Source organism: Lytechinus variegatus, chromosome 3 (assembly GCF_018143015.1).
Source record: "Lytechinus variegatus isolate NC3 chromosome 3, Lvar_3.0, whole genome shotgun sequence".
Classification (NCBI taxonomy): domain Eukaryota; kingdom Metazoa; phylum Echinodermata; class Echinoidea; order Temnopleuroida; family Toxopneustidae; genus Lytechinus; species Lytechinus variegatus.
In genome coordinates, this window is record NC_054742.1 from 59,451,299 (window position 1) to 59,465,313 (window position 14,015).

Consider the following 14,015-nt stretch of genomic DNA (forward strand, 5'->3'; position numbering starts at 1 on the left):
CATCACTATAACAATAATAATGACTGGGATTGAATAGTTGCCCCTCTTGTACAGACATATTGAAAATTATATCAAGTTGCATATTGATGTAACTGAGTTAATATCAATGTTATATTTATGCATGCGTCCCTTCATTCATTGCATATTGATTCGTAGTATGCAAAACACCTTGAATCTCTATTTGTGCCATTGAAATTAATTTGTTAGCGGAAAGTCTCCTAACTTGATCCTCTTGTAGTATCTAATTGATTTTTATTTAACGTTGTGGTTATAGGTATTACTTACTCTTCTATCTAATAAGCATTTATGTAACACCTTTGTCCCCTATCCTCTTGTTGGACACAAATCATTGGAATGTGACATTACTAAGAACTATTCTAGTACACTTCTTATGTTCACTTCTTCCATTTTATATCCATGTAATATGATGAAAAGACAGTGAATGAACATTGCATTCCAACAATGATTTATTTAAATAATTTTGCTGATTAAAGTCAACTCTTTGGAACATCAGAAAGCTCTTCGTCATAGGAACAACAAAAAAATCAACTTTGTATCCATGTTTTCATGTTTTCCACAATCTGGTCTCAAACTTGCTTTGACTGAAGGGAATATTTGAATTTGGCAAGGTTGCTTTAATTGAAACTTTATCTGTAGTTTGCACCAGAGAGACTGTACTGTGTGTAGTAATATGTTAAAGTGTGCTTGGTCTACAGACTGGATCTTTCAGAAGTTAGTTTGATGGCTTTTTGAGTTGAGGTTGGAAATGAAAAGAAGGGGGCGGGGGAGACCTCCACAATCTTGGGACTAATGCAGGGGGGGGGGATGGTCATCCTTTAAAATGTGCTGTTCAGAGTGTTAGGAAAAGACTTGAGCTTCCATACAGCATGTATTCCTTGATCGGCTGGTGTCATTGTCATAGTCAAAGCCGTTGAAATGTTCATTTTGATGTGATATTACCTTGCTTAGGTCCTGTTTGTAATGAACATCACCACAGGGTTTTATAGTTTCCGTACAAATGAGGGCCCCACATCGAAACGCTTCCCTTTGAAATGCCGGTGCTAATACGATGAGGTTTCTAAGACCTAAAACTACTTGCCATGAAGGGAAAGCTTGCTCTTGAATAGATGCACATTTCTACAACATTGTGTGCAACAATAGTTATTTTTTTAACCTTATCTTCATCTTAACTAGGCCTGGGAAGCGGGAGGGTGCTCTCACCCCTGGCACAATATATCAAAATCTTGAAAGATTTCGCTGCAACATTTCAGGATGTTTTCTTTAAAATAAGTATTGAGATCCAATCTTGTTGTCTTGGTGCACAGTTTTGAAATGTGCTCATTTTGTCACAGGCGACATGCATGCACGATCAAACTGCACGACCGTTGTCTGAGCAGCTGTATGATCTACCGAATATGCATGCCTAGTTAGCGTTGAAACACTATCAGGTGATGGATGTATAATTAATTTCCTAACCTTGTCCCCAATGTGTTAATTTCAATCCTTAGTGGCTTTTCTTCTTATTTTGATTATTTGAACACAATCTTTGTCCAGGTCCAATGATGTGGAGAAGTTTGCCAATGGTATTGAGCACATTGTAGTTAATACTGGTTTACTATTAAAGCAGGCATAGAACAAATGATGAAATACAGATTGTCTGCAGTTTAACCAGTTAAGCCAAACTGTATACTCTGGCTCTGTATGTGTCTAGCCTTCACAATAAGTGGTTTGACTTTTTAACACTGTTGTATAAATATACCAACTTGGATTGTTCTATGAAAAATATATCTAGATATTTGATTCTACTAAAGCGAATTTGGTATGATGCCCGAGTGACGTTAAAGGAAAGGAATAAATTTGCTCTAAACAGTGCTGTGCTTTTTTGTACAGACTTGAGAAAATAAAAATAACATTTGTTTCAATGTCTGTTTATTATTTAGTGTCAAGAGTTTGTATTATGAAGAGTGTGGTATTATGTTTGATATAAAATATATTATTAGAGTAATCATTTTCATCATCATCACCATCATAATTACCAATCATTTTCATGATTATCATCACATCTTAATCATCAACTCCACCACCACTATCATTATTTCAATCATCATCATTGTCACCGTCACGATATTATGTTAATCATCTTTAACAACATCACCATCATCATCATCTACATAATCATCAACACCACCATCATCACCACCATCTTTTCATAATAGTGATCACCATTATCATTATTGTCATCATTATCATCTTCATCATTGTCGTCGTAATCATATTCTTCATCATTATCACTACCAAACCTTTAAAAATGATGATTTTCATCTTTGTTTTCAACTTTTTATGACAGTCATGATCACAATCATAACAATCATCGTCATGATCACCACCACCATCTTCATCATCATCAATACTATCATCACCATCATGATCATGATCGTCATCATCACCACCATAATTATCATCTCCATCATCACTGTTAATCGTCACCATCATTAGCACCATCATATCATTATTATCGAGATAATCTCCGTCAATCATCTCCATCATCCCCACTATCATCGTCATCACCAACGGCATTATCAATCATCACCATCATTTTCGTCATCCCCACCACCACCATCATCATCTCCATCATCACCATTGGCATTATCAATCATCTTCCCCACCACCACCATCATCATCTTCCCTACATCCATATCACCTACATCCATATCACCATCGGCATTATCAATGAACATCTGCATTATCATCATAAGCATCATCAGCATCGCCATCATCTCCATCATCACCGTCACCATCATCAGCAGCTAGGACCTCTCCATCTGGCTCTGCGCAATATAACGCAAAACAACGAACAATTCTTTTCAGATAAACAAAAGCCCTCACATACACGAGCAAAGAAGGTAAGCCACTTTGATTTTTATTCAAATCTCTTCCAAAATCCAAGTCTCAAACAAACATTTAAACCTCAGATGTTTTTACTATACTTCGATAATCAAATATAACACGACAATGATGATTTCTCTTTAGATCAAGAAGGGGGAAAGTATTGATCAAGGAGAATGTATTTCAACGATGTTTTCTTTACGTGATAAATGAGTATACGATTATTGTCCAAAATCAAATTATCTAATTGTTCATTAGTCGAAAAGATCGACCTTTTTCAAAGTTTGGCTAACATCTCATAGACCCGCTAGTTTCCAATTTCGCATCTATGCTCACGGTTTCCGTCTTTGTTGAATGGTTGAAATGAATATAATCGTATGCTCGAGGTAGTTGATTGAATGGAATATTTTTCATTCGCACCAATGCGGTCAGAACTTTGTTTAAATTTACTTTAAACTTGTGCGTAAAAAACACTTAACACCTCAAAATTGCTAAATTTGATATTAAAGATCGTCATGAACAAAGACTTATCCTATATATCCTGAAATGGCATCTTCTTGCAAATGGACACCATATTCATGTGGTATATTGTGTATGCTTTGGTGATCAGAAAGCGTCATTGCTGTGATGTAAAATTAGATTTGGTTCAAAGTGTAGGCCTAATAAGGCATGGCTGCAACGAATTAATAGCAATGAAATTAATGATAAATATACTTTCAATAATTCAAATGAATATTGTTTAAGAAAAAACGGCACTTTTTAGTATCAATTTTCCTGTTGTTCATTTAATTGCAAAGATTTTCACATTGAAGTTTACCGAATCTCTAAGTATAGTGACATCATGGACATCAAGATTCATCACGTTTATGTCAGTCATGCAACAACAACAACAACAACAAATACCTAATGATTATCAAAGCTTCAACATATACCACATAAAAATGGTAAAATATTGTTGGGGAGAATATACTTTATCAAGACATAATATGTAAGAGTGTCATGTTCATGACATGCTTTAATAATATCATCATTAATGATATATTTTTTTTAAACTGACGATTTTTGAGGAGTGAAGTTTCTTCTGACTCACTTGGTACAAATAAGACGATTTCTTTTCAATGTTTTATGCACCACAATCATGACATAAACTATGGGTAGTGGGTAGCAGCCAAGTGAACTTGTCTACTACTTCAGGGCGTGACGACCCTGCCCGACACGAGTCCCGGGTTCTTCAGCTGGCTCCGGCTGACAGTATACCCGGTATGGACCCCCCCTCCCCGTCCAGGGTAAAGGATTTATAGGAGTGGAGCCCCGGCCGTAGATGATCTGGTACTGTATACCCTTTCTTAGACATGGTGGGTGTTTCATAAAGCTTTTCGTAAGTTAAGAACGACATTAGGAACGACTGGTGATTCTTTCTTGTGGTAAATTGTATATTCATAGGCGATTGTTTAGCGCGTAAGAAAGGATCACCAGTCGTTCTTCAAGTCACTCTTAACTTACGAACAGCTTCATGAAACGGCCCCAAGGCTTGGCGCCAAAAAACTGAACTGGAGAGGAAACGTACCGATGGAAGGAGGGGCGTGGTCGCAGAAAGCGAACAGTTATTGGGCGCATATTATAATATCTTTCGATACAAACAGATTCCGTTTAGTTTGGAATGTAAACTTAATTTAGTCTATCATTTATTATTTGAGATGATTTTGGGAGAAGTCCCTTCACCCCCTCACCCAGCACAAAAATGATTCTATATTTTAAGTCATTGATACAATTTATCAGTAAGAGATTTAAATGATAAAATATGTTATATAAAAAGTACAACATCGAATCAATTACATAATTCGCATATTTGGTATGATAAAGTGTGAAAATTCATAATTTTCTTCAAACCATGCCAATCGACTTATAGCACATAATATCACATAAAGAAAGCTATGATAAATTTGATTATAATTACGTCAGAAATAAAAACATGTAAATCATTTCAAAACTATTATTTATTGAATGTTATAATAATAATTATTGGGAATAAGAAATGAAAGTACTCGTAGGTAATAAAATGTTTTTATACATTTATTATAAGTTTGATTTGTGATATAACAAATATGTACATTCATATTGTTTATTACAATATTCACATCAAATCATATATTCAATCGTATTTGTCCTCATCATAAGACAGTCTTCATATCCTTTTCAATCAACCTCTTGATTGAACAAAAAATGCTTTATGTGCATCATCGATCTTGTTTGAAATAATTTGTGATTGAGATACGTGCTGCAAGGAATGTTTTTTTAGTGAATAAATAAAAACTATTATTATCATCATCATGTTATCACTTGTTTCTTTTTAAGCTGTCTCTGGCATTCCCACATTGATATTTTATTTTACTATGTATACGTACAGTTTTATGAATGAAATGAATCGAATTGAAATTATTATGATTATTATTGTTATTATGGAAATAAGATTATTTTTTCAGTTGGATGCAGCCAAGAACACGGAAATGTTACTTCAATGTCAGGGGCCGCGGAATGGTTTGCAGGGGGGGGGGGGGGGCTGACCATGCAAACATGTCACAATCAGATGGTCGATGTAGTTTCTTTATCACGAGTTTGTGACAAAATCATTTTCTCGTGAAACTTCCAGTTTCTGATAAAGAACTGCAAAATAGTATTCATCCTTATTTCAATTTATAAAAGTATTGAACCTTGTCTATATGCAAAATTCTTCAGAAACTTTTATCTTTTGATATGAGCCGCTCTTCATAGAGCAGTCTATGGGAGTGAGTTGCCCCCGTCCTCCACCCCCTACCATACCAAAGTCTCACGAAATTTTGATTATAATCTGTAATTCGTTTCATTACCAAAGTTATATTGAAACAATGATTTTTCTATTTATTGAACATTTTATTACAATATTATTGATTACCGATGTATATCTTTGACTTTTAATGTGTTTTGTAAATTCATATACAATTACAATTATGTTTCTTGTTATATTTACTATTTAATAATGGAAATGAATATTTTGGAATTGAATTGAAACTTTATTTACCAAAATCTTCATAAAAACATACAAATGAAGATTAGGTAGAATTGATAGAAATAATTTCTGTTGTCGCTAAAAACTGTTGAAATGAACGTTCCTTCTAGCGGGATAAAGGATTGCTACCACTTCCAGTAATAATCAATGTATTCGAATTTCCGAAAAGATTGGGGTCTTGAAGCGCTTCTTTCATGGATAGAGGGGTCACCCATTACTTCCGGTAATTGAGTTAATCCAATTCCATGTATTAAATCCATGTCATCCAGGTATTCGACTTTCGTCAGAAGCGGTTCTTTCTTGTATGCGAGGTCAGGGGTCATTCAGTAGTCACTTCCGATGTTCATTAGCCCTTGTCAACAAAACGTAACCGTTATAACAAATAAAACATATTTTATTTCTATAGTCCTTTATCCTTGAGATTAAACACTCCCTTGCTTGGAGTTGAGATAAGAGCTCTTTTTCCTTCTCTTCCTTTGTTCATTCAGATCATACCATTTCTGTCTGTTTGCTCGGACACCGTCCAGCATCGGTCTGAACTTAGTTGATACATGGGTGAGAGACTGCATACAAAAAGAAATACAAATATAATCGTTAGAGACCACTTAAAAATGTAAAGAAATCAATGAAAGTATTTATGTAACAAACATTTTCAGTGTCAATTAATATGTGTATCATCACAGGCATTGATTGGGCTATATAACGGAAAATGGCGGCTTTAATCGTGGGTATAGAGCACCGCCTCATGAACTTGCTATTGCTCTTAACCAATCAGATATCACATTTCAGCAACTTTTATATAGCGTAAAAAAATGATATCATTTATGAAATAGGACGAGGCACCTGTTTCATAGAGTATTTTTGTAAGGGTGAATTAAGTTCCAACTATCATGATAACAAGGCTCTGCCGCCAATAATGAACAAGCCTTCCATGAATGTTACCAAAATGGCAACGGGGCCCAACCTAGTCCCAGCTTACTTTGGTTTTAGTAGATATAACAAATGACTTGGTAGTATCATAACCATTTTTGTGAAATGGGGGCCATTGGTCCCTCTCCTTTCTCTCTTGATATTTCAAGAATAGTCAGGCGCTGATCCAGGGGCCTCCTCCAAATCCTTTTTTTCTCTTCATTTTTCAATGGGATCATAAGCCCAGAATTTTCCCCTGTTAGACATAGAGAACTATAACGGAACCTACCTCATAGAGTGGTATACAGACTCCGTCGATGAAACCAAGCTGCATTTCTGGGAGCTCATCTTTCCTTCTTCGATCAAACATAGACTGAAATTAAAAAGAAAAATAATAGAACAATAATAAAGCGCCAATTATCTATTATCAATTATCTAGTTGCGCGCGGCATATACCGTCTTTTACTTCTAGATACCCACAACACAAAATTGTTGGTTTAGAAAAAATGATATGAATCTCTTCAGCGATACCTTAACATCTGGCTGTTGAAATTGTTCTCAACACCAGCCTCATTTCAAGTTCAGTGCTGGTGTACAAAAAACCCAGCCAAAAGTACCAACATTAGGTGTTAACACTAACTTGAAATCACCTAATGACAACAGTGAAATAAATTGATTGCGAACACGTTTGTGAAGTCATTTCAAATACGATCCGTATTTCAATTTCGGTGCTATGGTTAGTGTTAAAGTCGCTAAATATACACACCTAATTGCTAACACCAAAACTTGAAAACACTGAACACCTTGCTCAGCTAAGACCCTTACCGTTGGTTCGATCTTGAGTTCGTTTCTCTCCATGTCTCCCTGATCAAAGAACTCACTTGTCACTAGTTCAGCAATCTTAAAGTAAAGTGATAGGAAGAAATTATAGAGATTATCTCGTGAGATATAAAAGGGTAAGTATGCAGGTTGTTTATCGCAGTGGGATTCTCAGAACTGTAACATATATAATTATAGAATCGAGCCTAACTTAAGGTCTAAGGGACAAATACAATTTACAATCACTTTTTGACGTTTTCTGTATTCTTTGATCCTATATATGACGAGACTTCATTTTGTTCGACCGACTTTCAATAGTTTAAGAATGATGGCCTGTTTGATAAAGAATTAAAACTATGGTAACATTGCCATTATGGCAACTACCATGGCCATAACTGCCATAACGGGACTCGGCAGCCAATCACAATCAAGGTTATCATAATTTCAACTCTATATAAAACAGCCCCCCCAAAAAAACCCCGTCGTTGCGGGAGATCAAAAATAATTTTACATTTCATTTTAAGCTGGCAATAATGTAGATAACTCACTTCACTCTTTAAAGCAGTATTTTCAACAAAATAATGAAAATTGTAATTTTCTTTTTATATGACTCACTTTCTGCTGTATCCTCCAGGGTTAGTGCTCGCAGCGACATCACTTGCTGTCATCAATATTGACCTGTGTGTCGATGTAAAAAAACAAGAGTTTTCAACATAATTAATAGCCTAAAAATAAGCATTTTGAGAGAGATATCAACATTTTGAGTTCCAGGAAAAAAAGTAAGTTTAGTAATCAGTAAAAATCTTATTCGGATGAATTAGATGAACGAGAATGCGAAATGATGATTTATGCAGATACATAGCCAACAAAACAACACAGCGAGTGACATGATAATCGATCGTTCCTTGGACTACTTTAACTCTATTAGTTTATTATTTTTGTTTGATTATATTTATATTTCATTTTCATTAATTTATTAATTCACTTATTCATTTATCTCATTATATTTTATTCCTTCATTAACTTATTTATTTAATCATCTATTTATTCATTCATTTATTTATGTTTATTTTGGCTTATCCGTTTAAAATTTTTATCTTTTCTTTTTTTGGGGAGGGGTGGGGGTGAGAGCTCTAATCTAGTTCAACCATGGTACTGATCAGAATATTCCAAGATCTACGAGATACGAATTTTGATTGCACTAAGTTGTACAGCAGTATTGTTTGGTTGCAATATCTGTAATTATTTTGAACAAGAAAAGGGATGGGCTACCAAATGAATTCTTGCCAAAGGAATGTTAATGCACCTATGCCAATTCACTTATATCGTTACACTGAAAGCGCTTTAAAACCCAAGACGCACCCCTCAGAATATCATTATGTTTAGAAAATTTCATGATATGAAAAATATGACATATGTGTTCATAATCCTGTAGAATTATATGATGTTATAATGCATGCGTAACAAGTCGCAATCCTTTATAGGGATATGAAGAAAAGAAATTGCAATTACTACCACTCTATGCCGTAAAGCATTTTGGTAAAGAATTAACATACAAATATGAATTAGGTTGTTTACAATGTAAGCTCTCCTGTATTTTATAACCATGTTTTCTTCAGGATTTCAGTTACATATCATTTTAATTCCCTCCCCCTGGCCGCGCATTTTGAATAATCTCAAATGATATGATTGTTTACCGAGTTTTTATTGTCATGATTGTAGGCGAAATGAATTTAATGCCCAGTTTAACAAAAATATATGTGGGAGTTAGCTTTCGGTTTATTCTGATGTTAGGGGTTCTTATTCCACATCGGAATTACAATGTTTTACTGGTTAGATTGTAAGATATATTTTTAATGTGTATTTTAGATTATTTTACGTAATTTCATGTGTACATAATATATTTAACAAATTGTGATATTGTTTATGCTCATACTTCTGCATGATCTAATTGTGATAATTTGTATGTTATCATGCGGACAGATGAGTTGTGGAGAGCTGTTTTGTAACTTAGATTGCTACCCTGTGTAAATAATACTGAAAATAGAATAAACAAATAAATATGTTTATAATTATGCATTAATCAGAGCCATCTGTTGCTGTATGTCACAGTCACGACAAAGAAAATCGGATCCAAACCTATCAATAGAAGGTCTATGTAATTCAAGCAAACAATAGCTTTGTTCGGTCAGAGGTCCGTTGCAGAAAGAGTTGCGTTTAAACGCAAGTAAAAAAATCAATCTTAATTAAGTCCCAAATGCCGCTGTTGATTGTTTAAAATCAAGTTGCGCAGGATTTCTTGAGTTGGATTGATGGCATCTCTTTCTGCAACGGGCCCCTGGTATCGGTTTGTTGGTAAGACTGTTACCTGAGAAGTTCTTTGTTATGTGATGCTGTCCAGTTATGATTTTGAGTTCTTATCATCTCAAAAAATTGACCCCGAACTCTGAAAAATAAGTTAAAATCAAAATGGAAAGTTAGATTTAATCACACTGTCAGATATATAATATCGAAAAGATAACTATTTTTCAACACATACTTTGAACAAAAATATCACTGCATGAATTAAAATTTTGGTCAATTTGATACACAATTATTATTTATGTGAAAAGGTCTGTTCTATTTTTCGCTCTCTTCACTCACTCACATTATTTAAGAACGAGTCCACTGTCTCTTTCAGACTGATTAAAATTGGCTTTGTATCTACTTGGTTGCTATAGCAGATTGTCAAATTCAGGGGCACGTTGCACAAAACTTTTGCCATTAAAAAACTCTGGCAAGCAAAATTATGCCATTGAAAATTACAAATTAAAAAAACTCTTGCAAAAAATTTGCCAGAGTTATCTAGGGCAAAAGTTTTATACAACGTGCCCCAGATCATCTATAACACCTTTAATATATGGCCGCTAGACACCGTCTTGGTCTGGTATCAATTTGGTATTATTACCAGATAACCTTTTGGTCCAACTATCATTTTGGTCTAATACGCAGTTGGTCGAACTGTCATTTAGTCTAATGCCCCGATAGTCTCATGACCATTTCGTCTACTTTTTATTTTGCATTTTTGTCATAAAAAATATCGATAGATTAAAAGTTCATTAAATCATATAGAATACGTGGTTGTAAAAACACGGGCAAACTGAGTATAATTACCCATAAATTAGACAAATGGTAATTTGGGGGTAAATGTCTAATGTCTTATATCAAATGGTTAGTAGAAGACGGACTAGGATTAAGTAATTAGACCACGTTGAATGAGACCAAACGGATAGTGGACAGGTGGATAGGAATGTAGAAAATAAATTTTATATATATATGATAGATATATATAATATTTTGTTCCCTGTACAAGTTTTCATAAATTTACGGATATTTTAGTGATCGAGTCGGTCTGAAAAACCTAACGTACTACAGGGCACAACTTCGCACGCCATCAAACCTATACCTTTTCAAGGAACAAGGCACTATGGGTGAAATGAGAAAGATACACGAGGTTGTTCTGTTTTAATTTGGCGACCCTGAGCATGTTGGAGGGGATAAGAGAAAACTTACTGAAGTGAAGAGCGAGGTCAGTTGAGATTATTGAATGCTTGAGAATATTCATTGCCTCGCTGTATTGCTCAGATGACAGGTTCCCGAAGATGTTATGACCCTGAAGATGAAAAAGGAACGTGGAAACATTTGAGTCTTAATAGGGTTTCCAATTTTATCTCGGTGGATAAAAATTACTATTGCATTGTTACTTTGTAATCTAATGGTAACTGCCATGGTTGCACTATGCTCAAAAGCCAATCAAAATCAGAGTTTTCATGGAAGTATACCATTGGATGGCAAAGTTATCATAATATTAACCTTTTTTGTGCAACAGGGTTGCAAAGCACCATTGTAAAATTATTTAACACCACGGTTGTGAATATGTGGGTTATTATGTTTTATTGACGCTGTATTGACACATTTCTCAAATAAAAAAAAATCTATCTGGAAATTGTAACTAAAATGCACATAAAATGCCAACCAAGATCTTGTTTTTCAACTTCCAAATGCAAAAAGCCTACCAAACATCTTGTTGGTTAATGCGGTCGCTTCACTTACTCGCTTATTGTGTGTTCAAACATTAATATTTACTCCCCCGCTCCCGTATAAAGTTCTGCGTCTGGTTATGATGATCATACCTTCAACATAATAGGACATTTTTTTTTATAAGTTAATCCTTCCCATCTGATCACATCCACCAAATAAGAATCTATTGTGTTTCTCTCTTTTTTGTTTAAATTTCCTTTTCATTTCAGTTGATTCCATGGATAGAAATATTCTTCATGACTATACAGAGTACCGCAAGGCATAACATTCATGGCATTAAGACCGCTACTATTTGCAAGTTAATGATTATTTTACTGATCTAGGCAATACTTTCTAAGTAAGCCACATAAAATGGATAAGTAAACAATAAATAAACAAGATAAATGAATATGAAATAAATATACAATGAAATACATACATGAACAGAATGAGTAAATGAATATTATGTAAATAAAAACCTCCCGCCTCAACCGTTTCGGAGGAAATACCGTATCCAAATGCAAAATTTTATGGGGTCATGATTAAAATGAAACCCAAAATTGAGGCAATATACCAATAGATAATTACCTAAACATGATTCTTACCTGGCTACTAAGGATCATGACTGCATGATTGAAGTGATGATATTCCATGGTAGCCTTTGAACCATACAACTGTGCTAGGGGCGATTGTGACCTACGAACCAAAAGAGAAAAATCAGTTAAAATGTGAATGATAATCAACATCACAACTCTGGCGTGTACTGCTGTCGTGGAATGCCTGTAAATACAAATCTGCATAAATGACCTATTAATGGGGGCGTGGGGACACTGGACCCCAAAAGTCCGACCATTGAACCATTCAATCTTGGCCAATAATGAGTTGGTTTTTTTTTCTTAAAATTCGAATGGTGAACCGTATCGAGGTGCCACCTCAACGGGGCATCTGGGCATGGGGAGACCGCCCCAAGGTTATTTTTTCTTGAGTATTAAAAAGGGGGGGGGGATAAAAAAAGAAATGGAAAAGAAGGAAGGGTGTATAAAGGAGAGATTTTGGACCGTGATAATATATCTATGATAAATAAAATGAAAGACTTCCCCTTATATAAAAATGCAGGCGCTTATCCCTGTAATGGATTCATGATTTTAAGATGATATAGAGATCTAGTGCAACTGCAATGCGATGTCTTTTAACGAATTGTATTTTTTCATGCTTTCACTGACCTGTCCTTGAAAGAAAAATGTCAGCATACTACTTCTAAATCGTAAACAACGTGTTTTGTTTCTCTCCCGGGCATTTTCTCTAGTTCTTCGCAGTCCCCCCCCCTTATATCAGTTGTATCCCAAGTAAGCGCCTCTGATATATAGGTGATTCATTAATCTGATCGTAATGTTACGCATCATCATTTATCAAGAAAGGGTCGGCAGTTGTATGTAACTTACGAACAGCCTCATGAAATGTAGCACCCTACGACTAACACACTCGGCCACTTTGTTACCCGCCTGTTTCATTTCCCGCCCTTTTCGCCATGTCCAAAGAAAACCATCGATTTTCACCTGAAACTGTTGTCTACTCGTATTTCTTTTTCTCACCCGTACGCTGCAGTTAATGAGTAACCCAATCCGAGAAGAGCCTCATGTAACGTGTATTTATGCAGTATATTAGGCTTTTCGCTGGGAGCCAACGAACTCATCCTATTCATAGAATAATATGACATACATTTGATTCCAAGGCTTCACCGTTGTCAGTGGTGAAAACAAGGCACAAATAATGGGGGGCGCGAAATGGCGTATGGCACAAATTTATAAAAACAAGACGACAGCGTGATTTAAAAAATTGACATGACGTGCATAAAAAAAAATGTATTTCATCCTTTCCTCCAGTTTTCTCTATTCCACATTATCCTTCTCTTTCTTTTCTGATTTTCTTGGACGTAAACTGTTTTCGCGCCAGGGGTGGGGGGGGGAGGGTTTTTAGGTTTTCGTGTTCTTCATGCTCCTTACGCCATGCAGTAAATGGTGTAAAAGGATAGGAAATTTAAAGTAGACTATAATCGTAATATTCCCTAACAATAACTTTGCGAATCTCAAACAAGAGGCTGGGGGAAAAGGGAAGGAATACGGGCGCAACTGCCCGTATGGACCATTTCATGCGATGGAAAGGTACAAAAAATAGGAAAGAAGAATAAGGCAAAATGATAAAGAATAGTATAAAAAATATCTCTCGGTTTTTCATTGAAAATTAATAACATGAAATCGAAATAACCCAAATACTGATATTTTCATGCTCTAAAACT

General features: G+C 35.1%; 2 protein-coding genes across 2 annotated transcripts in view; both read right to left on the reverse strand.

The window, feature by feature from the left end:
* Positions 1–5,437: 5,437 nt before the first annotated feature.
* Positions 5,438–10,301, reverse strand: LOC121411520 (cGMP-specific 3',5'-cyclic phosphodiesterase-like). Its single transcript, XM_041604288.1, has 5 exons — positions 10,029–10,301; positions 8,276–8,338; positions 7,667–7,741; positions 7,131–7,214; positions 5,438–6,495 (listed from the first exon to the last, which is right to left on the reverse strand). Exons 3-5 carry the CDS (start codon positions 7,697–7,699, stop codon positions 6,355–6,357), a joined length of 258 nt encoding a protein of 85 aa, XP_041460222.1. The 5' UTR covers positions 7,700–7,741; positions 8,276–8,338; positions 10,029–10,301; the 3' UTR covers positions 5,438–6,354.
* A 682-nt stretch (positions 10,302–10,983) lies between these two features.
* Positions 10,984–14,015, reverse strand: part of LOC121411522 (dual 3',5'-cyclic-AMP and -GMP phosphodiesterase 11A-like) — a 100,177-nt gene continuing 97,145 nt past the window's right edge. Inside the window, exons 14-15 of the mRNA XM_041604290.1 lie at positions 12,325–12,415; positions 10,984–11,312 (exon numbers count right to left, since the gene is read on the reverse strand). Of these exons, the coding sequence (XP_041460224.1) occupies positions 11,100–11,312; positions 12,325–12,415 (304 nt within the window). The 3' untranslated portion in view covers positions 10,984–11,099. The remainder of the gene's footprint in view (positions 11,313–12,324; positions 12,416–14,015) is intronic.

Bases quoted from the DNA above. Each gene is read 5' to 3' on its own strand.
- LOC121411520 (XM_041604288.1), bottom strand. From the start codon at position 7,699: ATGGAGAGAAACGAACTCAAGATCGAACCAACG. The intron at 7,215-7,666 runs GTAAGGGTCTTA...TTTTAATTTCAG, and splicing joins AACTCAAGATCGAACCAACG to TCTATGTTTGATCGAAGAAG. The intron at 6,496-7,130 runs GTAGGTTCCGTT...TTTTGTATGCAG, and splicing joins TCTGTATACCACTCTATGAG to TCTCTCACCCATGTATCAAC.